The following is a 21,685-nucleotide window of genomic DNA, read 5'->3' as shown; positions in this document are numbered from 1 at the left end:
GAGTGCTGAGTGCTCATTCTTCAGCAGGTGTAGATCAGATTTTAAGGGCAATTGGGAAAAGGAGTGAATAAAACACGGTAAGTGTGTTGGTCAGAATGTGACTGAGTGTGCATATGTATGTACATCTGTTCAAAAGTCCACTTGGTCCTTGCAAAGTTGGCTGGACTCAATAATCTAGACATGCAGGAGAGTCATAGATGTGGGTTTTGTATTTTTTATAAATAAATCAAACAACCAACCAACCAACCGTGCAAGGGCCAAGTAGAATTTTGAACAAATGGGGCAGTTATACTGTTCTGTTGAGATTGAGAAGCCAGTATTGAGATTGAGAAGCCAGAGAAGAAGAGCAACTTTTAAAATCTGAGAAGTTGGCCTGTCCACAGCTGCTGAAACCTAAAAGTGTGTACCTACAGTTGGATATAAATTCGCATGGCTTGGCATTTGAGTTGTGCTGTTTTTTTGGAGCAGGGCCCATTTTTGTAGATCTGCAGGAAATTATTATTGGAAACAACGTGATTCCCAGAGTCCAAACGTCCCTGCATCTGAAGCTAGATTGCTATAGCTACAGTGGAAGCAGGCTTTACTATGGCTCAGCTGCTTGCCACATTCATAGTCAGCTGCCACCTCCAAGCATAAATTAAGCAGATGGTTATCATTGTATTCAGAACAGGTCAACAGCAAGATTCTCTCACAATTTCATTGTTCAAAAAAACAGCAAGCATCCAAAATATGCTAAAGAAGAGAAGGTCTAGGAACTGTTCCGTTATCTACTATGTATTTTGGAAAGTGGTTTATCTGTTTTCTATACGACTGGACACCTCTTGAAATATAACCAAACTCGACACAAGGATTCCCAAAGTGGGGGTGGCAGTCCTTGTCAGAATTTAGATGCTGGATGCCATTTTGAATCAAGACAGTGTACCAAAACATCACTTTGGTGTGACTTTGCCCATTTTTTAGCATGAGTTTGGCTACCTCATGAGCTAATGTTGCCAAACTCGGCAAAAGGGTTTTTGGCATGGGTTGTCGATGGTTGGGTGCCAGACACCATTTTGAATCAAGATGACAGACGGAAATGTGACTTGGGGTTAGCTATGCCTATTTATTGGTCATCTCCTGAGATACTACCACCAAACATGGCATGAAGGTTCTCAAGGTGAGGGTCTTCATTATTGTTTGGGTGCCGATGTCATTTTGATTCAAGATGGTGGACCAAGATGTGACTTTGCTTGATTTTTGGCATGACTCACAAATTACACTATCCATTTTAAAATCATGATATATTTTGATTTCCAAAAATTCCCAGACATTGCTGGGCACTCCCTCCTAGTAACCTCATAATGAAAGTCCTGCTGTCTCAGACCAAGAATCCATCTAGTCAAGCATTTTGCTTCCCACAGAGGCTCCCCAAAACAGCCGGATGGCATTAGTACTTTCTCACCCTTCAGCAACTGGTATTTACTGGCATACTACATCTGACTCTGAAAGGTCAGTCTTGTCTTTGCAGGTTTCATTTGTCAATAGTGATTAATCACAAACAGAATGTTACAGTGTGGAATTTCCTTGTCCAGAGTGCCAGCTACCTATGCCCTTTTCTAGGACACACATTCTCTCCCCTGCCCCTTCATTCTTTTATTTCCCTCAACGGATTTGGCATTCTGTCAGCACTGAGCTATTTGTATTTCACTAAAGCGGGGGTTGCTACCCTTTGGGGGCATCTGCTCATATTTACAAATAAGAAACGTGTAGGCAACACACAATCACACTTTGCAACCATTGGCCAAAGTGCAGCTTGGGGGAGCCGGCTGGTGCCAGGGAAGGCCCATGGGCACCATGTTGGTGACACCTGTTCTAAAACCTCAGAATTCTTGACCATATCAATATCGCATTGTTTCTCGGTTTGGGTACAGTCCTGCTGGCACCAACTCGGTGTGCTATCAGGAAGAACTTTCTGCCAGTAAGAGCTGTTCAACAGTGAAACGGTCTCCCTCATGAGGTTGTGGACTCTCCTTGGAGGTTTATAAGCAGATGTTAGATGGCCATTTGTCATGGATGCTTTAGTTGAGAAACCAATGTCCCCACTGTGGAAGGACGTGTGGATCCAGAATTGGCCTCCACAGTCACTTACACATTGTTAAAACCGTGTTTATGGAAGACAATCTTACTCTGCTACGAGTGATCGCCAAAGAAGAAGAAAAGAAGTTGAGATTCCTGCATTGCAGGGGGTTGGACTAGATGACCCTTGGGTTCCCTTCCAACTCTGATTCTATGATGTGTTTCATCACATCACATCTAAGCTAGGGACACGTGGCAGTACCCCAGATTAAGGCTCCAAGATTTCCAAAACTACTATCTTCAATCATATATTCCCAAGTACCCAACAAAAACCCCATTGAAACAAAAAGCGGCCATCAGCTTCTCATGAACTTGCGGGCATTGGACTCTTTCAATTAGGAATAAATGCAACAGAATGTGGGCATTAGGAAATAGCTGCATCTTTCATTCGATATACCTCAAATCTGTGTGATGCTTACATCTAGTGAGAGAAGTGGATGCCATGAATCAGTTTGGTGTCACCCTATAAAGGGCAGAGTATAATGAAGGGAGAATGATTTGGAGAACATGGCTGATTTCTGTCAGCAATTGCTGGGACGACAGTGAAACTTCCTAGTCCTCCTGGGACCATATTGCCCTTCTGTTGCTTCAACTTTCCACTCACTGAGCTGAATATGAATGACACTTGTTAAGAAATCAGTTCTGGATGTTGTTCTGTTGGTGCTGTTGTTCATATTTTGTCATGTCCTCGGTGGAGCATGGTAATAAAAGCCAAACGCAACGTACAATACAGTGCAGCTCTATACTAGCAGAACCAAAGTGATAATTAAATACTGTATGGCATAAAGTTCTGTTTGCTTGCAGTATGAACAGCTGTTAGACAAGCTGTTTTGCTCTACTGCCCTCTAATGGATAATGGAGGGAATAACTAGCATATTTGTCTCTTCCACTCTCAAGATCTTAAATCAGGCTTCCCCAATTAAGGCCTGGGGTCCGGATGTGGCCCGCGAGGCTCTTTTATGCGGCCCCCAGCGACCCCCCACTGCCACCGCCTGCTCTTAACGGTGTGGTGCGGCACGGCTGCCCACTTCCGGGTTGCCATAGTGTCAGAAATAGCTTGTGCGCATGCGCAAGCATCATTTCTGGTGCACTTCCATGCCAGAGGAGGCCCATGCGCATGCACACAAGCTATTTCAGGTGTTCCAGCGACCCGGAAGTGCACCGAAAATCGCGTGTGTGTGCACGTATGGGTGCACGCTCCAGCCCGCAGCGCAATCAGCCCTCGGCAACATAGGTTTGGGGACCCCTGTCTTAAATGTTCTTCAGTCGCAGCACAGCTGGTTCACACATAATGCAAAGCCATGGTTAGACCATGCCTTTGGGTCATGTGTTAACCTTGCCCAGTACCTTAAAAATCTGAAGCCACAGTTTGTTGTTGGCTTACAAATATTGATTTATTTTAACTGTGACATGGAGTTATGAGCAAACCCAGCACCTGTCTTTAACCATGGCCACACCTACACAGATTTTATTGAGCTACAAAGGTATGTGACAAGAACATCTAGAAAAATAAAACAAACAAGCTCCGGGAAGGCAAACGGCGAAAAGCCCCCGCCGCGCCGCACTTCGGCTCGGGGACTGGCTTGGCGGCGGCGGGAAAAAGGGGAGGAATTCCTCCCCTTATTCCCGCCGCCGCCAAGCCAAAGCTGGCTTCCCTCGGCGCCCGCTGCCGCTTCGGCTTCCTCGGGGAAGGCAAGCAGGCGGGCTGTCTGCCTGCTTGTGTTCGCCGAGGAAGCGCCGTCCCATGCCGGCGGTGCGTGGCAAGGCTGCCGGGGGGAGCGCTTCTTTCCCCCGCCGCCTCACCGCGCACCTCCAGCATGAGACTGGGCTTCGGAGCGGCGGTTGGCGGAGCGGCGGTTGGCCGTTGTCTCTCCGTCCAATCCCTGTGTCTCTGGGGTACATGCGCAGTACCCCAGGGACACACGGGACTGGACGCAGGGACAACTTGGACTTTATTATATAGGATAACAGGTAAATAGTTAAGAGCTTAGGCGGCTTCAGCGGTGAGCACCTGGCACCCTCCAGAATTCGGCGCCCAGGTGCCCCACACCCCTTGCACCCCCGTGGAAAGACGGCCCTGTTCATATAAATGCTCAATAGCACTGGGTAGAGGATAGTACTCTTGCAGAACCCCACAGGACAAGTGCCAGGGGTCTGAGGAATGCTTACCCAGTGCTTCTCTATAGTCACAACCCTGAGGATACAAACAGAACCACTGTAAAACAGTGCCTCTAATACTCATTTCACTATATCAGTCTAGGAGGATACCATGGTCAATGTATTGAAAACCATGGAGAGATCAAGCAGAAGTAACGGGGTCACACTCCTGCCCCTCTCTCACAATAAAGGTTGATCAAGCCTGATTCAGTTCCAATACCAGATCTGAACTCAGATTGTGGTGGATCTAGATAATCTCGACCAGGAATACCTGCAGTAGCTCCACAATCACCCTCTTTGCCATCTTCACTAAGAAAGGGGTCAGACATACGACATATACAGAAAGCACAAAGAAAGAAAGATCTGTAGGCCGTTTTAAATATAAAATACTTTACTGGACAGGGTTAGGTTTTTTTGTTTGTTTTGTTTTTTGTTAAACATAATGCTTTATAAAACTGGTAGCATAAGAAATAAGTTATTATTTAAAACTTTACATCCATGAGATACATGGCCATTAAAGACCAGATACATGATACTTTGCAGAGGGAAGGAACCTCACGAGCATGTTCAACATCGCCACTGTGGTTTGGAGTTTCGGGTTTTAAGAAAGTAGCTCAAACAGCTATTGTGCATTCTGCAGTTCAGTGCAGGAGAAACACCGTGTTTAATAATAAAACTTGAGTGTATTTAAGAGTTTAATGATAAATCCAGACAGATAAGGGATAAAGCCTACCAGAAGCTTCTAGCTCTTTAGAACGGGATTTGAGCAAAATATTATACTGCTCAAAACCCATTCAGCCCATTGGTTTTTGCACAAACTTATGACTTGTGCCATAATTTTAGTCGAGCTTGAGCTGAAATCCAAAGAAAAGCACTGAACACAACGTTTCCCCTGAAGTGCAGATTCTATTTTCCATAAAGGAAACAGAAAAAAGAGTACAATGAGTCAGTGATATTTTTTTATGGAATTTGTAGCAAAAGAAAGCAAGATGTTATGGAGGGGAACACAGTAATCCCTTAGGAATAAACATATAAATCAGGGTTGACTAACCTATGGCTCTTCAAACGTTATTGGACTACAACTCCCACCAATTCTCACCATAAGCCATGCTGGCTGGGGTTCATGGGAACTGGAGTACAACAGGATCTGGGAGGTTAGCCACTCTTGCTTTAAACTCGGAACTGCATAGAGTTCATTACACACTATCTAAAACAGACTTGCCTTGACTGCTGAACACAGCTGATGTTCTTCCTCACTGTTCAGAGCATTAGATTTAACTCCGTGGCTAAATAGTGAAGTCAGCATGCAGAAAACAATTCATACAAAAAGTGCAGTCCATAGCAAGGGTGTTGGACGATGCAAAGGAATTATCAGAGCACAGAAACCGAAGTTAGATATCAAAGGTGCTGTTAGAACAAGCAGGAGTGTATTAGAAGTGTTACATATAAAAATATAAACATGTTAGGAAGGATATGCCACTAAGTGGTTACATTTGGCTTTTCAGGAAGAACAAGTACACAGAACACACAATGTTAAGAAAGTCATTAAGGAGTCCTGTAATTTTCATTTGGTACAAAGTTCTCTAGCTGGAAGATTAAGTCGACAGCAGCTTCAACATCTGGAACAATGTGGTTTGGTTCTACTAAAGCAGGATCAAACCTAAAATCCCTGTGCCCATGAAACACAGTCTCAGTTATGCACTCCCTCGTGTCAGAGGGCACCTCTGTGTGAGGGTTGTAAACTCCGGTGCAAACAAGGACAGACCTACAGCTTGTGGCAGTCGCAGTCGCTAATTCACTTTCCCAAGTGTTTTCATGTTCTTCTTCCTGAGTGACTGTGGCAGATCTTGAGCCGCCGGCAGCTTTGGCCTGGATACGTGCCTTGGAACCTCGTCTCGAGTTCTTTTCTTGAAGGTAGCGGTTGTAAAGATTAGCACCATAAATATCTGTCATTAGGTTATCCCTAGGGAGTCAAGAAAGTTACATCAGCATAAACATATTTCGGGTATATGGGCAATGCATCTGCTGATAGAGCTTGCTATTTCCATTATTACAGTGCACAGACTCTCATCTGCATACTGCAGTCTACGGGCTTTACAAGTGCACACATCTAAGCTCCCTTTCTGGACATCTCACTCCTGGTCTAGCAGCTCTGTGGATCCAAAGCCCAATGAAATGTGTCTCAGAGGGTTTCTCTTTGCCTTTGGGTAAATACACTTCAACCTGGCTCATGGAATCTTTTGTACATCCAAACTAGTCAAGAGGAATGGTGTGAAAACCAACAAATACTATAATATTAATGAAACATGAACATATTACAGGTTCACACATTTTACCACATTTAAGCCATTCATACTTTTCGCACACATCCCCACACTGAACCAGTATAGCCAAGGTTGCATATATTTTACCAGATGGCAACAGAAGTCAAGAAGCTGACATCTCGGAATCTTAATATTTTAAAGGTGTTCCCCACCCTCCACCCCCCAAAAAAACTTGTCACAGGAGTGAAGACCGAAAAGCATGAGCAGGATGTGAGGAAAAGAAGGGCTGACAGTGACTGAGAGCAAAGCTTCAGCATCCTCCAGAGCTCTCTATAGCAGCACTGTTCTCCTCTGATGGGCTTCTTTCACTCCACTGCAAGCCGAAATATTCTCAGTACAGAGCGGATGCAATTGCGACTTCATTAATGGAAAGCAAATTGAAGCTCAAAACCATCTCAAATCTGATTAAGTATCCCAGCATAAGTGATTAATCAAAAAGGCATAACCAAAAGTGATTGTGACGCAGTCCTCCCAAGGTGAAATCAGCAGGATTTGGCCCATGATCTTTCAACACCACGTGAACTAAAAGACAAGCTTATGCAGATAATTAGAGAGAAATAGTCTGTAACTGCTTAAGCAGACAGAAGCAGGTGACTTTGCTTGCTACTGACCACTGATGAAAAGATCTGAAAAAGGAGGTTTCAGATTCACCAGGAGCCAGACATTGTACAACTATATGAACAAGTATCTAGCAGATTCTTTCACTTCTTTGCTGCCTCGCTGAATTTGAAAGGGGAAGGGTGGTTTTGACAATCTGCAATGTTACTAGATAAGTTTTGAATAGGTTTTTCAGGGGGAGAATCACATTTATTTATTCCAGTCCCTTACCACTTTTAAACTTCGTAACAATAGCCTACCTAAAACATTCCCCTTCTCAACTGAATGGCAAATCATGAGTTTTGACTCATTCATTTTGACAAGTTTTATGAGTTCCTGTTTGCAACAGGAATACTTTACAATGAGAAACATCTTACCCAATGGCATAGAGGGTTTGAATAGGCTTCTTCCATTGTTTTGCAGTTGCTTGTGTCCTGATCAGGTATTCTGCATAGTGATAGGTCAGTTCACTAGGCTTTCCCATCAAAGCCTCATATTTCAGCTCTTTGCCAGTGATCTTTTTGTAAATGTTTTCCAGACAAACCATGAATGTTCCATGCCCAAACCTAAAACATACAGAAATAAAGCTTAGTCAGCGAGGATGAATGGTCAGCCAGGATAAAAACAAAATATCACATAAAAAGACAAAGCCATTTGTCCAGCTTCTAGTGAGGTAGATTGTGAAGGCTGAATTAATTCTGTTCAGTTTTACATAAATAGGCAGGTGAGTAGCTAACACACATACACTACGCTATCCATTTTTTAAAAAGCAGTATTTGTTGGTCTCTAAAAAATCCCAGGCAGCTCTGGGAATATCCACTACTGTAGTTGCATATATTTTGTGAGGAAACCCCCCCTCACGCATGAACATGGCAAATTAAACTATACCCCTAAATCAGAAAACAGTAGTTCAGTTAATTCCAAGCGCAGTTACAAATCAAAATGGGTCTGAGGTTAGGCGGGAACCTCCAGGTATCCAGCTTGGGGAGGCGAAGCTAGGCTGAACTGCCAGGGATTGTGTAGGATCAGGTGGTTGCATATGACCCCGCAAAAAGCACCCCCCATTTGAGATGGGGAGTGGTCATTACAGATCAGCAAGGCTCACTCTTCGAATCAAGGAATTATGAATGTTGGTGACATTGATGATACATTTTCGGGGTTTTATGCTGATATGCTTGGTGAACTCTTCAGATAACAAGAGTTCTCCCTTGCTGCTTGTACAGTTCTTGAAAAATGCACCCAGCACTCGCTGCCCTTGCCCTACCTTGGAGACTGGGCTTCAGCCATCCACATTAGATCCATGTTGCAAGCCAGTACAGGAATATGTGGGTGAGTTGCCTGAGCATATGGATTCCCAGGATAGCCACTTGTCAAAAGAACATCTATGATCAACTGCAGGTTTGTTTCCCATCTCACTGGCTCACCAAATAGAACAATCGCTACAAGGCAATCAACAGGGACACAAATTAGGTACACAATTCTACACAGCTACCACAATGTAACAATTCTTTCCTTGCTACGCACCATGAGATGGTACAAAGCCCGAAATAAATAGAGCAGAATTCCACTGAGTAGTAACTTATTTGCAGCTGTCTTGTTTTCAATCAACTTTCTTCTTCAGAAATTCATGAAATGCATAGTACAACTCCAGGGTCCATTGTTACCTTCATTCCATTCTTTCACTAATGCTTGATCAGTGTCTGTCTGAAGTGGACTGCTTCTACACACACACACACACACACACACACACACACACACACACGGTTTCAACATACAGGATATTCTCAAGGATGGGAACCCTGTATGCGCATGGAATCTGCCCCTTCAGATTGACACCAACCACATATTTCCTGGGGATATGGCTGACAGGTGTGTCAATTATCAATGGGGCAGGGCTAGAACTGTGCATTCCCACAGGCCCATCTATGTGTTGGGTACCCACACGTACTGAATGCCTGAACAGGTCTAGAATATTGTTCAAAGGTGCATCTTTGATGTAACGTAAGCACATCCCTAGCTAAGATTTTGTCCATCACTTCAGAATGCCACATGGCAAGCGCTTCATAAATGAAATAAATAATGCCGACGGTAATTTCTGTAGTATGGAATATGGTTTTGGAAAATTTGTTTGTGTATGTAGCTTGTTTTATACAGCAGTTTTTTAGTATCCGTCTTTTTTCTGGCCAGGGAGTGGGTGGGTGTTTAGTAAGCTAATGCCTAGTCAACTAGTGACACAACCAGCACAGGTCATAGGGTCGACCCCCTTGCTTTCAAGTTCTAATTTGGAATAGGGATTGTAAAGCTAAGACTTAGATAGCAGTGACAGAATGATGGCTTAGCCTAGAATGGCAGTGTTACAAGAGAACTTACTGAAATGAGACAAATAGGTAAGTTAGTGTTAAAGAGCAAGGGAATATAAACTCTACATGCCAAGTGCTATGCGCCTACCAGTCAGGTTCATCACAACCGGCCCCTGAGGGTATCAAAGTAGTATGTTTTTTGAAAGCCACTATGCATTCTACTTCACTTAGAAATCATGGGCTGCAGGACATACTGACCCTCAATCTTGGGAAGTTCCACTTCAGGCGGATGCTGCAGAGGGGGGAAAAAACAAGCTGTCTTTACTAAGAAAAACATCCTGGGGTTTTTCTTTGACTCTGACAGGCACACAAGTCCTGTTCATATGTAATTCTTTACATTTCTAAGAAATAAACGTATACCTATTACAGCAACAAGGAACTGGAATGGCACCTGTGTCGTTGAAAAGTACTTGCTGCTGGTTGTTGGTTTGGCTTCGTATTGTGCTTCCATACCAACCAAAACAATTGCTTGAGTCCCTTCACTCACTAATGCAAACCCCTGCTATGTGTTTTAGGGGGGGCGAAATTGTCTCAAAACGAACACTTCCCTCCTCTGGGTCTAGTATAGCATTGCCTTGCATGCTCAGGACGTTTGCATATTACCATTGTGCCCAAATGGATTTTACCCTTTGCACAATATTCAGCAACACAATACCCTAACTGTAAGGATGAGGTAGCACTGGGGTGTGGGAAGATTCCGTAATGCATTTCATTCCCTTCTCTATTTTTAGAAAATATTTTAATAACAATCAAATTCATTTTGTTGTCAACAGAAACAAAAATCCTGCACTCCCTTCAGAGTTAAAATTCACAATTTTCATGATGGGATTCCAGCATACAACAGACACTTTTCATCTGATTATTCCTTGAAGGCTTGCGATACCATCCTCAAAGCAGGCCAGACAAATTAACTTATTATAGAAACCCCATGAAATTTGATCATCCTCTTCCACTTCCTTGCCTTCCTCCAAAACTAACTTGGATGTGTGCGCTGTTGAAGATTCATTCCCTGTGTCTGCTGTCATGGGATTTTTGTTTATCACATGATGGTGTATGTTTTCATTGCACAGAGTTGGATGTGACGGAAACAGGATGTTTGCGTTACTGTGTTTCCTGAAGTGGGACTATTGTCCTTTGTTCTTTCTCTTTGCTGCCTGATGCTAGAGAGGGAGCCATGTTGCAGTGCTCCATGTGTGTTTATATGTAAATAAAAGTAGATTAGCCAAAATGCTGAGTTGCTGAGTTCTGTTACACAACTGCGCAAGCTCTGCGGATCCGTAAGTGTGCTGATGTTTATTGGCATCAGTCACTGTGATGTTCGAGCTGAAGAAAACTTTTGAAGCTCGCAAACAATCGACAAGGAGGGAGGGAACATGCCAGTCGGGCATGTGTCTCTGCCAGGGTCCTACTCGTGAGTAAGATATCTTAACATGTGCTTGTGCACTCCAGATAAAGAAGAAAGGACACACACCTGAGAAAGAGCAACCTAAAAAAAAGTTGCACAGAGTAATGCAACCACACATGGCTAATTTCCACAAAGGAAACGAGGAAGTACAGGTATTTAAAGGGCTGGTCAGTGTCCCAGCCCTTTCCTCCTGAAATAGTCTGGTTCAGTAGAACCCTCCTGCCCTCTGCAACCTCACATGATACTTGGGCAATGCTTTCATTAGTTCTTGGAAACATTTCCTCATGTTTCTGCTCTTTTCATTGCAGCCTAATCTATTGTGAGATCAGTCAATATTGGGTAACCTTCAGAACAAACTGTACAACCTTTTAAATGCTGTGGACAATATACAGGCAATTAAATTTGTCTTTCATTTGTCTATATAACAACTGCTTGGAAATATATTTTGTGGGGTTAAGCTAGTAGAACATCCTAAATTTATGAGCACATGAACAGTGGTCAGAGAGACTTCAAGGGCCAAACCAGGCTGTTAGGTAGGACATTTTTGTTAAGGACAATACAAAGCTCTCAAATCAATTATTAAGAGAAATGTAGTAAACAATATACTTACTGAAACTTTAGGTCTTCTGTTATGGTCAACCATGTCCAACAAGGGAAAGTTTTCTCGCAGCCTGTCGATTGTAATAGGCCGACAAAATCCAACACTAGCAATGTATTTGGTTATGGACAACAATACAATTTTATTACAATATTTTTCTGGAATGTACATTTCTGCTTTATGAAACAAGCAATAAGTTTGATTTGGCAGTAACTTCTTTTTTTCCACACAACCAAGAATTACTCCTACTCCTACTCCTATTATTTTAGGATCCACTGAACTACTCCTGCTGTATTCATTCCCTGCAGCCAAGACAAGAATCCACAATGACTTCAGAACAAGCTTGCAGGCTCCCTTTCACACAAACACACAGCATAACCACAACAGTGACTGGACAGCTGTTAGTGGCAGCCTCTCTACCTAAGCCAGATACGGCCTGCTCAAAGAGAGTGAGGAACTGAGGCAGCAACCAGGAGCTGGAAAGGTTAATAAAGAAAATAGGAAATGTTTCCTCTTCATTGCCTGCCCCTCATTTCCCTTGCTGCATTATTTATTTCAAGACCACACTTAAGAGTTGGACTGATTTCATCAGAGTTCATGGACAGCATAAACTACAAGATGTACCTATTAATCACTGTAAGAAAAAAACAAAAAACAAAAGCTTTTTCTGTATAACTTGGAATAATCCACATTTTCCAAAGGATACTGCTTAGCAATATCAAGAAGAGGCCCTTGTCCAGACACAAGAACACATTTGTCATGGTAACGTCTGAACATTCGCAAAGGACTGTGGGACATCATGACTTGGTCTTGGGAAATCTGTGTGAGAAAGAATGGGAGATCAGTTCCTTAATTAATATGCTCTCTTTTACCCTGGACATCTTTGCTCATGAATATAGTACTGAAAAATTAATTCAGATCAGATTTCTGTTTTCACAGCACACAACCAGTGCTTAAAATGGTTCTTGCCTCAGTCTCTCTCCACACGCGGCATCCGATTCTTGTTTCAGATGTAAGGTTTAAATTTAACCATAAACAAATTCTGAAGCAAAACAATAATGAGAAAGCAGCTTACAATTCATGAGGTTAATGTCACTTGGATAGAAGTACACACAATTTGCCCTGTAAAACATGAAGCTGATAAGCATCTTAATCCCCTAAGAGAAACCCTTGAAATGTTTTGGAACATATTGCATCTATTTTAAAAGACACCTGTAAGATTTGGAACTGAGATTTAAAGTTGCTGTCTTTATGAAGGCAAGACAAGAACTACTGAACTAAGTGGACTATTTATAAAAGAAATATTCCTTCATTATTCATGTGATTTATTTTTTTATTTTTTTAAAAAAACACCACATACAAAAGGCACTAAAATTACTCACTGGCACTCCAAGAATATGAGACAACTGGTCTGCTTTCTTCTGACGAAGGCAGTTTCCTGCATTCGTGACAAATACTACAGGAACCGAAAACTCTCCCTGAGAATTAAGTAGTTTTTGAAAGGCTTTTCTTGCGCCTGGAATTGGTGTCTTTCCTCGTACCAATACTCCATCAATGTCAAGCAGAAAGCCAAAGGTAGGTTGTATGTTGAGCTGAAATGAAAGAAAGCTTGCATTCATGATACTATTTTTCATTTGGTATGTATCTCCTGCCTTTTCTCCCTACCACCACCACCGTAAATCCCACATTGGTGTAACTTCTAAGGTTTAGCAATAACATTCTTTGGCCATTAAGAGCCATTTAGTTAATCAACATTTTAATACAGGGGTCAGCAAACTTTTTCAGCACTGTCCCTCAGACCTTGTGGGGGGGGCAGACTATATTTTGGGGAAAAAACAATGAACGAATTACTATGCCCCAGAAATAACCCAGAGATGCATTTTTTAAAAAAAATACACATTCTACTCATGTAAAAACATGCTGATTCCCAAATCTAAATCTAAATCGCTGGATTTAGAAGGCGATTGGGCCGGATCTGGCCCCCGGGCCTTAGTTTGCCTACCCATGTTTTAAGACATGTTTGAAGAATTGAAACGGGTGCATATCAGATAAAGTCATTCCCAAGAACAATTAAGCTGGGGTTAATGCCAGAGGCCAAATGCTGTATGAGCTATACATATTGACAGTTAAATTAATTATGTGATCTGCTTCATCTCAACCTACACTCAAATAATATATTATTCCTTCTAAGCCAGTTTGTACTGTTAGAATGGGCACAGTTGGCAAGAAATTAACAACAACAAAGTATTTATTTAGGTCAGTCAGCAAATCTTCCACTAATGGCTTCCAGGAGTAAGGAAGCACCAAACAAACACTGAGATGTTACTAAGGCCAAGCAGTATGTAGACTCGTACAAGTTTAAAAAGCAGCTCCAGAGTCGGTGTTGAGAAGACTGCTCCTTTGAAATGGATAATACGTAATTACATGTACTGCTTGCACATTCTCACATGCATAAAGGAAATTACCAGCTCAGTGATACTGCCCCTCTTTGGAGTTTCCTTGCAAAAATATACTTTGTTTTCCTAGGATAGTGAAAAATCTTCTCTCTATATAAAATCATGTCTCGCCTCATCAGGGCTGTCTCTAGGCCCGGGTCTGGTGGCGCGGGGCACCAGGGCGGCAGGCCACCAGGGGCGCTGCTGCACCCACTGAGAGGCGTGGCTGAGGTTGCCCCAGGCGCGCCTCTCAGCTGTTCAGCGGCTTCAGGCTGCTCTCCAGAGGTGCGCGGGCCTGGGGCCGCCTCCGCCGCGCGCAGGGGCTGCGTGGTGCAGTGCAGCTGCGCCTGCGGCAGCCACGCTCCACACGGCGCCCGCCGCGCTGGGAAACGGGGCGGGGCGCCGGAAGGATCCGTCGCACCACGGCGCCGGGTATGCTTAAGATGGCCCTGCACCTCATCTTTAAAATCAACCTGTTTCCAATGTTAAGGGGGTGAGTGTGCAGTTGCTTACAAAGCTGACATGGCATCACCCACAGACAAAACGAAGGCATCAGCAGATATGGGAGGGACCCTGAGATTTCCACAGGTATAAAGATTCTTTTAAAAATTAAAAAAAAAAAGGGCCAGAAAGCCCAAAACACAGGAGAATTCATTCTGTGTGCTTGTGGGTAGATCAGAGGGGCGGGGGAGGAGATGATTTGGCTGCTATGTGAAAGGAAGAGTGTTGTATTATTGGGACTAAAGGAGAATCAAAAGGCACTGGCAGAGGAAGGTGGTGGTGGTGGGGGTGCACTCCTCCAAGTGTCATCCCTGAGGGGGGGTGACATTTGGCGCGACGGACTCCCACGCCTACCGCGAGAAAAGTGGCAAAGCAGCGCAAGCCGTCGGGTGAAGGGGGAGCTGCTACACCGTTTTGACGCTTTGCTCGCGGTAGGCGTGGGAGACCGAGTCGCGGGCGGGTGGCACGCCGAATGTCACCCCCCTTTGTGCCAGCGGCAAAGCGGCGCAGCAGCTCCCCCTTCCCTTGACGGCTCATGGTAGGTGTGGGAGTTGCGGGAGGGCACCCTCCGCACCCCGCACCCCTCGGGAGCACGCCCACCCTGGGTAACGTGGGCATATGCTCAGCCACTGTCAAAAGGTAAAAGTTTCCGTCTCCATTTCTTCCATATGGTCAAATCTGATTCTAGAAAATGTCTTCTCATGTTGTGTTGTCCATTTTCTAATAAGGGAGTGAATGCATAAAGTCTTGGAACAGTTTTTAATGAGATTGTAGCCTGGATTAACTTCTACTGGGAATACAGTCAGCGAGCAACACCATCTGCAGATCTTATGGATTTAGTCTCTCTTTCCTCAGAATAGTGTAATCAAAATGGAAAGAAAATTAAGTTTAACTTTTCTGGCAACATAAGCCGATTTTCCTCTGCCATGAAAAGCTTAGAGGGGGAAATCACTAAATTTCAACTAGAACAGACTAGTACAAACACAGTGTACACATTAAAACTTTATTTAAAACATCTGATTAAGGAAGTACAGGTATTCAAATTAAAATCTGGCTATTTTTAAAGGTGATACTTTCCCTGACAACAAGGTATGGACAGGTTTCAAATATACTAACAGACATTAGCTTGTAGTTTTGCAGAGCCAACTGCCGCTAGAATAATTCAGTAAATTACCATCTGTTCATGCAAAGGTTTCTATGCCTCATCAATAGCTCTGAGTTTGTCACAATATTTTCAAAAATTTGGTTGTGGTGAGGTGAGAGGTTGAACATTTTGTCCCTGTCTGACATTACAACGTCAAGCTATGGAAGGTGGAAGTATTCACAGTTGTAAACACCACTGTGTCGTTACTGCAATCTGCAACTCACAGCGACAAAGGAAACTCCTCCAGGACCTGTCTGCTCCATCCCTTTTCAAGTTTAATGCCACAGTGCTTGTGGCCGTGCCACACAGATGCACAAAGGAGACAAGGGTTCGGTTCACAAGGGTGGCTGAATTTAAGTAGCTGTGTTTTTTAATAACATTTCAATTAATAAGAGTGTTTCAATGGTTACCCAACCACCCTCAAGGAAGGTAAATACTACAAATGTAAACAGATGAAGCTAATGCCCAATATGAATATTCATCATTTTGTTGAAATACCTTATTGCTTTCAATAAAAATAGAAGTTGAAAGAATCTTAAGAAGTGTGAGTACATTATGTCTTTCCTGTTGGGAGTCTATGACCTACTGATGTGTCTACTTTGCAATTCATGATACAGGCTTATGTGAAATAAGGCAGGACCCTACCCTGTCGCCCAACATCAGCACCACAAATGTCACATACGAAACATCTCAACACACCATCAATCTACACACTTTATATTTCTTAAGTTTCTTGTTTACAGGTGGCGATCATTTTAGGCACATCAAACTGACACATGATCACCGGTGTGTGGGTCCTTTTGGACCCAGAAGAAGGCAGAATAGAGGTGGAAACAGGTGTGGGGCAGGGCGGTGGAACACTCTGCTAACACACGCAGGGGCCAGGAACAGAGCCCCCACATGAAATGGTTGCTGCCTGTAATTTTTTAGATCTGAACTCAGGCTTCATACAAATTAGCATTCAGATTGCTTATTTATTTAAACTCTTTACATGTCACCCTGATTTATGTTAAATGAACTTTTTAATTGTTGATTTTTTTTCAGTGTTTTGTTGTAGGGATATTATACTTTTTATAATGTATCATTATCATACTTCTGCATTTACACTGTTTTTATGTGAACTGCTTTGAACAAAGATTTATTTGTAGGAAATGCAGTATATGGCCATCAGTTCTTGCAAGGTATACAAGAGAGACAGGGAACCTATGGTCCTCCAGAAATTGTTAGCAACCAAGCCCATTCAAGCTGAGCATTTAAACCAGCGCTATTCCAGAGCATTTGAAAATCCCAGGAGTCTGCAGTTCAAATGCCCAGCTTGAATAATAAAACTAAAGCAATCACTGCAGGTGCAAACATATACCAAATTTGCTTTTCTCTTCAGGATTACTCCATGCATATGTAAATAAAACTGAAGCAAGCTAAGGGAGTGTTTATTAAAAGATTAACCTGTTGCATAAGCAAGCCTCTTCAGCTGCTGGGGGTTGCTTCTACATAATGTTAGTCTGTGATTCTGTGGCTATACTCTAAATAGAGAAATAGCATGACAAGAGAAATAGCTGTTCTTGGTGATGGAAAAGGCAGCACGTACTCAAATAACATAATGGATATTTTGTCTTATTTACACTGGAATCACTTTAATGTTTAAACTATTTGGTTATCATCTGTGTGTTTTTATTTAAAAAAAGATAACTTCCTTTAAAAAGACACCTGAATGTAATGCAAACATATTAAAGCTTTCACTCGTGTACTCTTAAATCCAACACCAGGACCCTCCAGCAACCACCATAGCTGCCAAGTTATCCCTTTTTTAAAGGGATTTTCCCTTATGCTGAATAGGCTTCCTCGCGAGAAAAGGGAAAACTTGGCAGCTATGGCAACCACTGGGTGTTAAAACCCTGCTGTTCTATGTAAAAAAACAAAAAAAAACAAATTAAAAGAAACAATGTATGACTACTGAAGTCAAGCATTATTAGAATGACATATCTAGGTCACGTATTCTAATGTTGAAATTATGAGTATCTAGACTTTCAACCAAGTAGCATGGGCACTTAATATCCTTGTCATGCATTTGACAAGGAAACTCCACTGGGAAATGACTGTAGCTTGGTAGCACAGCATGTGCTTTGCAGAGCATAAGGTCAATAACATTGGCTGAGAAACATACAGCCGTTTGCATGTTTATTCAGAAGTTAAATACTATGTAGCTACTAAGCAAGTGTTCTACATACAGTACTTATTTTTTAAGTACTGTATGTGGTCATGCTCAGCGTCCTTAAGTAGAGGGCAGGCTGCACCAACCACTAATTCTTAATTTCCCATTTGTTCTGCAAAGCAAAAGTGCTCCATGTCCAAAGATTCTGGATTATGCTCCTGTGCAGCAAGAAGACTGTGTTTTAACTGCAAGAGTTACATAGCAATCGCTATGGCAACCTATTAGTATATACTGTATACTCATACAGAAAATCTACCAAGAAGACAGGAACTGGAACCAACCCTTTTCCTACCATGTCACTTTCGCATTCCAGAATTGAGAAGTACAGCACTAAGAAGAAAAAGAACATGTTCCAGGGGGGTGACTCCTCATTCCTTCACATTGTTAAGACCAGTCTTGACACCACAGGTGAAGAGAAGAGTAAATTTTAAAAAAGAAACCAGAAATGGGGGGAAGTAGGCTGGTGTGCACCATTAGGCAACTGCGAAGGCCCTAGCACATTGTGAGAACTCACCACTGCACATGACAGCACTGATTACCAAATGGCAGTGATTGCTTCTCAGCAGGCAGGAAAGCAAGCAATGTTGAAGATGAGCAGGGCAGCCTCCATTCACCATCTAGATCTAAGCAGCACAGAGGGATTCAATCCCAACCACTGCCTGCCCAAAGAGTGTGTAGAGATGGCAGAAGGTGCACTTTGTACCTGTCCCTGATGCTAAGCCAGGTGAGCAAGTAGCAGAGGTGGGCTCAAGGACCCCACCACACACTTTCTGCTCCCTCTAGTTGCTGCCCATGCTTGTCTGACAGACCCAACACAGAAGCACAGAAGACCTCTGTTGAATCTGCCTTCCCTAGGAGGAAGATTTGCACCCCCAGTGTGCAGCAGCGGGTGGGGTGGGGGTGGGGGTGGGCAGATGAAACGAGAGGTCCTAGTGGTGCAGCAATAAAACTGCTATCACATTTGCAAAGCTAAGCAGGCTCCATTATGGTTTCAAACTGCATAGCAAGTGGGCATTTTGAGATTCCAGCATTGCAGGGGGTTGGACTCGATGACCCCAGGGTACATCCCAACTCTGTGATTCTATGATGAAAGAAAGAAAGAAAGAAAGAAAGAAAGAAAGAAAGAGAAAGAAAGAAAGACAGAAAGACAGACAGACAGACAGACAGGAAGGAGAAAGAGGCAAAAAGAAGAGGCATGTACCTTGAAAAGAATGAACGATTAATGAAATGTCCTACCCCAAAACAACAAAAATTTCCAATCCGTTAATTCACAAAAAAGGTGCCTTTCAGCGGCCAATCAGCATTCCCAAGGAACTTACGAAAGAGGAGGAGGAGGAGAGGGAGCAGACCAAGAGCACAAAACAAACAAAGCAGCAGCTCAGGTTAAAAGTTAATACAGTACTAAGCAAAGACCATGAAGTCTCAAAGGAAAGAAACAAGACCTCTTCTTTCCTCTTCCCAACTTCTCGGTTCCCTCCCCCTCCCTCATCAGCTTCTTTCATTTTTCTTTCCTTTTTGTTTAAGAAACTGAAGCAGTCCAACCCCCTCCATCAACTGCTCAAAAAAGAAGCTCGGAGAGAGAGGGAGGCCGCCCCATCCCATGCCCGGCGCCCAGGAGCAGCTCGGGGGAGCCGCGGGAAACAGACCCCCCACCCCAGTGCTGCCAGGTACCTGCGAGCCCGCCTCGCTCTTCCCCGGGGCCGAGGCGGCAGGAGCAGCCGAGGCGGCGGCGGCGCTGCAAAGCCTTCTCGGCCCCGGAGGTCGCAGAGGCCGGCTGAGGAGGAGCGGCGGCAGCAGCAGCATTCCCCTCATGGCGGAGACGGAGCTCCCAGCCCGGCTGCGGCCCCTCCGTCGGGTCTCGCTCCTGCCACTGTCCAGTCGGGCGCCGGCGCCGCACCGGGCAGCAGCGACAGCCGACACCGGCTTCGCCTTATTCCCCGCCGGCCCCTCCTCCTGCCTACGCTGCAACCTCGCGGGGTGGAGCCTGCTCGGCAGCCTCGACTTGCCCCGCGGGAGCTTCCTCGCCGCCTCCGCGGTTCGCCAGCCAGGGCGCGTCTTCTTCAGCGCCGCCCTCACTTGGCAAAAGTTCCAAGAAGTGTAAGGCAGTGTTTTCTCCGCCCCCCCCCCCAAGCCCGCGTTTCTTCCTATTCATTTTATTACATTTCTATTTCTATACTGTACCACCTTTTTCCTCCAAGGAGCTCAAGGTGGTGTATGTCTCCTCCTAACAACCCTGTGAGGGAGGTAAGGCTAAGAGATGGTGAGCCGCCCAAGGTGAGCTTCATGACACTGAGTGGGGATTCAAACTTCCGTCTCCCCCAGGTCAGTCTAACCATTAGGTCATGCTGGCTCTTTTTTTTCTTTTTCTTTTTTGCTGCAGCAGGTTAACTGGCTCATATAGATTATGCCTGGTTACCTTGTCCTCTCCCTCCAGCTCGCCAAACTACTGCACATAGTTGACACAAAGGAGTAGGAAGGCAGGCGGCAGCGGGAGAAATGGGAGTAATGGCAACGTGCAACAGCAAGGCAAGGGCATCTCTGGTCCAAGACCATGCAAATCTACATTTTACGCCCAATCTTAGGTGTGTATACCAGAAATCGTCAACCTTTACAGGCCCGGGGCCACATTTAACCCATACATGCATTTGGGGGCCCTTTTCTTAATCCTTTCCCTTTCCCACCTTGGATCCGGGCCCCACCACTTGAAGATCATTGATGTATTTCTTTAAAAAACAAACCCAGTGTTCAATAATAGTTTGCTTCCAGGCAGCTGTATAAAGATAGCCTTACAGAACTTACATTACTCCTCCACACCCACACAACTGTTTTCTAACCTTCTGGTATCTCCTTCAAGGATTTTTGGAATGACATACATACATACATATATATATATATATATATATATATATATATATATATATATATTTACTATAATGTTGCTAGCAAGCACAAGTTGCCCCAAGTGAAAAGGGACCGGTGGCTAAGCTTCCATTACCAAACTGGTACTTGTAAATCAATCAAGCACTGTGACCCAAGGGATTGAATCAGTATAAGGCAACTATTAATGTGTAGGACTAATGTTAAATTCATTACAACCAAGAATAGGGTAAATACATGTAGGAAATTTGGCTATGTGCCTCAAAACAGAGAGACTTTATATAGCAGGGACTAAGATGTTTGGGACACCATTCATTCATTCCATTTCAAATGCTACTTTTCTTACTGTACGCTTTTTGTTTTTGAGTTTTCTTTACAACAGAAAATAATGAAGCTATACTAAACAATCCCCTGAGCAAGTTTGATGAGTGATTTCTAGATAACAAGCCTATAAAGCAAACTGAAGACATTGGAATTAAGAGTTCTGAAAATAACACTGGGGATTCATTTTATACAAATGGTCTTCTAGGCGCTGGTAGTTGCCAAATCACTGGAATTCAGGGATAATCAACCCATACTTTTCCTTGGTTGACTTTTCCTAATAGAAATCTTGTTCAACTCCCTTTCACAGCCACAATAAGCACGCAAACACATGACTACTAGTGGCCATACAAGGTTACATAATTTTTTTGTTTGTAAAAGCTATTTTAGGAAAGTAGGTCACAACAGATAAATCCCATGCTTTACCTGTGAATTAGACTAATACGACACAAACAGACACAGTGACTGCACTGTAATATTCCTTTGGGAAAATTACCCATAAAAATGTGTACCAGCTTCACCTGCAATATTACATCTTTCAAATGGTTTCCATGCACATACATTTCAGATAATGATCTTATTGATTTATGGAGTCCTAACATTTCTTGATTCTCAGTTTATTGAAACCTCCCTCGCTCA

General features: G+C 43.5%; 1 protein-coding gene across 1 annotated transcript; it reads right to left on the bottom strand.

Annotated features, from left to right (window-relative positions):
• Window positions 1–4,645: 4,645 nt before the first annotated feature.
• On the bottom strand, window positions 4,646–19,898 carry LOC118080677 (haloacid dehalogenase-like hydrolase domain-containing 5). The gene is made up of 8 exons (XM_035106266.3): window positions 19,520–19,898; window positions 12,939–13,148; window positions 12,263–12,375; window positions 11,569–11,662; window positions 9,752–9,785; window positions 8,458–8,632; window positions 7,571–7,759; window positions 4,646–6,235 (listed from the first exon to the last, which is right to left on the bottom strand). The coding sequence occupies exons 1-8, from the start codon at window positions 19,658–19,660 to the stop codon at window positions 5,818–5,820; spliced, it is 1,374 nt and encodes a 457-aa protein (XP_034962157.1). The 5' UTR covers window positions 19,661–19,898; the 3' UTR covers window positions 4,646–5,817.
• Window positions 19,899–21,685: the final 1,787 nt, after the last annotated feature.

The sequence above is a fragment of the Zootoca vivipara genome, chromosome 2 (genome assembly GCF_965207765.1).
Source record: "Zootoca vivipara chromosome 2, rZooViv2.hap1.1, whole genome shotgun sequence".
In the NCBI taxonomy this organism is placed as follows: Eukaryota; Metazoa; Chordata; class Lepidosauria; order Squamata; family Lacertidae; genus Zootoca; species Zootoca vivipara.
The sequence above is the reverse complement of the archived record's forward strand: the minus strand, read 5'-3'. Positions and strand labels throughout refer to the sequence as shown.

What these genes read in the sequence shown, in the direction of transcription:
- LOC118080677 (XM_035106266.3), bottom strand. Translation starts at nt 19,660, where the DNA reads ATGAGGGGAATGCTGCTGCTGCCGCCGCTCCTCCTCAGCCGGCCTCTG. An exon ending in AGAGCGAGGCGGGCTCGCAG is followed by an intron (nt 13,149 to 19,519) that starts GTACCTGGCAGC and finishes CTTTCATTTCAG; the next exon opens with CTCAACATACAACCTACCTT. An exon ending in GGAACTTCCCAAGATTGAGG is followed by an intron (nt 8,633 to 9,751) that starts GTCAGTATGTCC and finishes ATTGCCTTGTAG; the next exon opens with CGATTGTTCTATTTGGTGAG.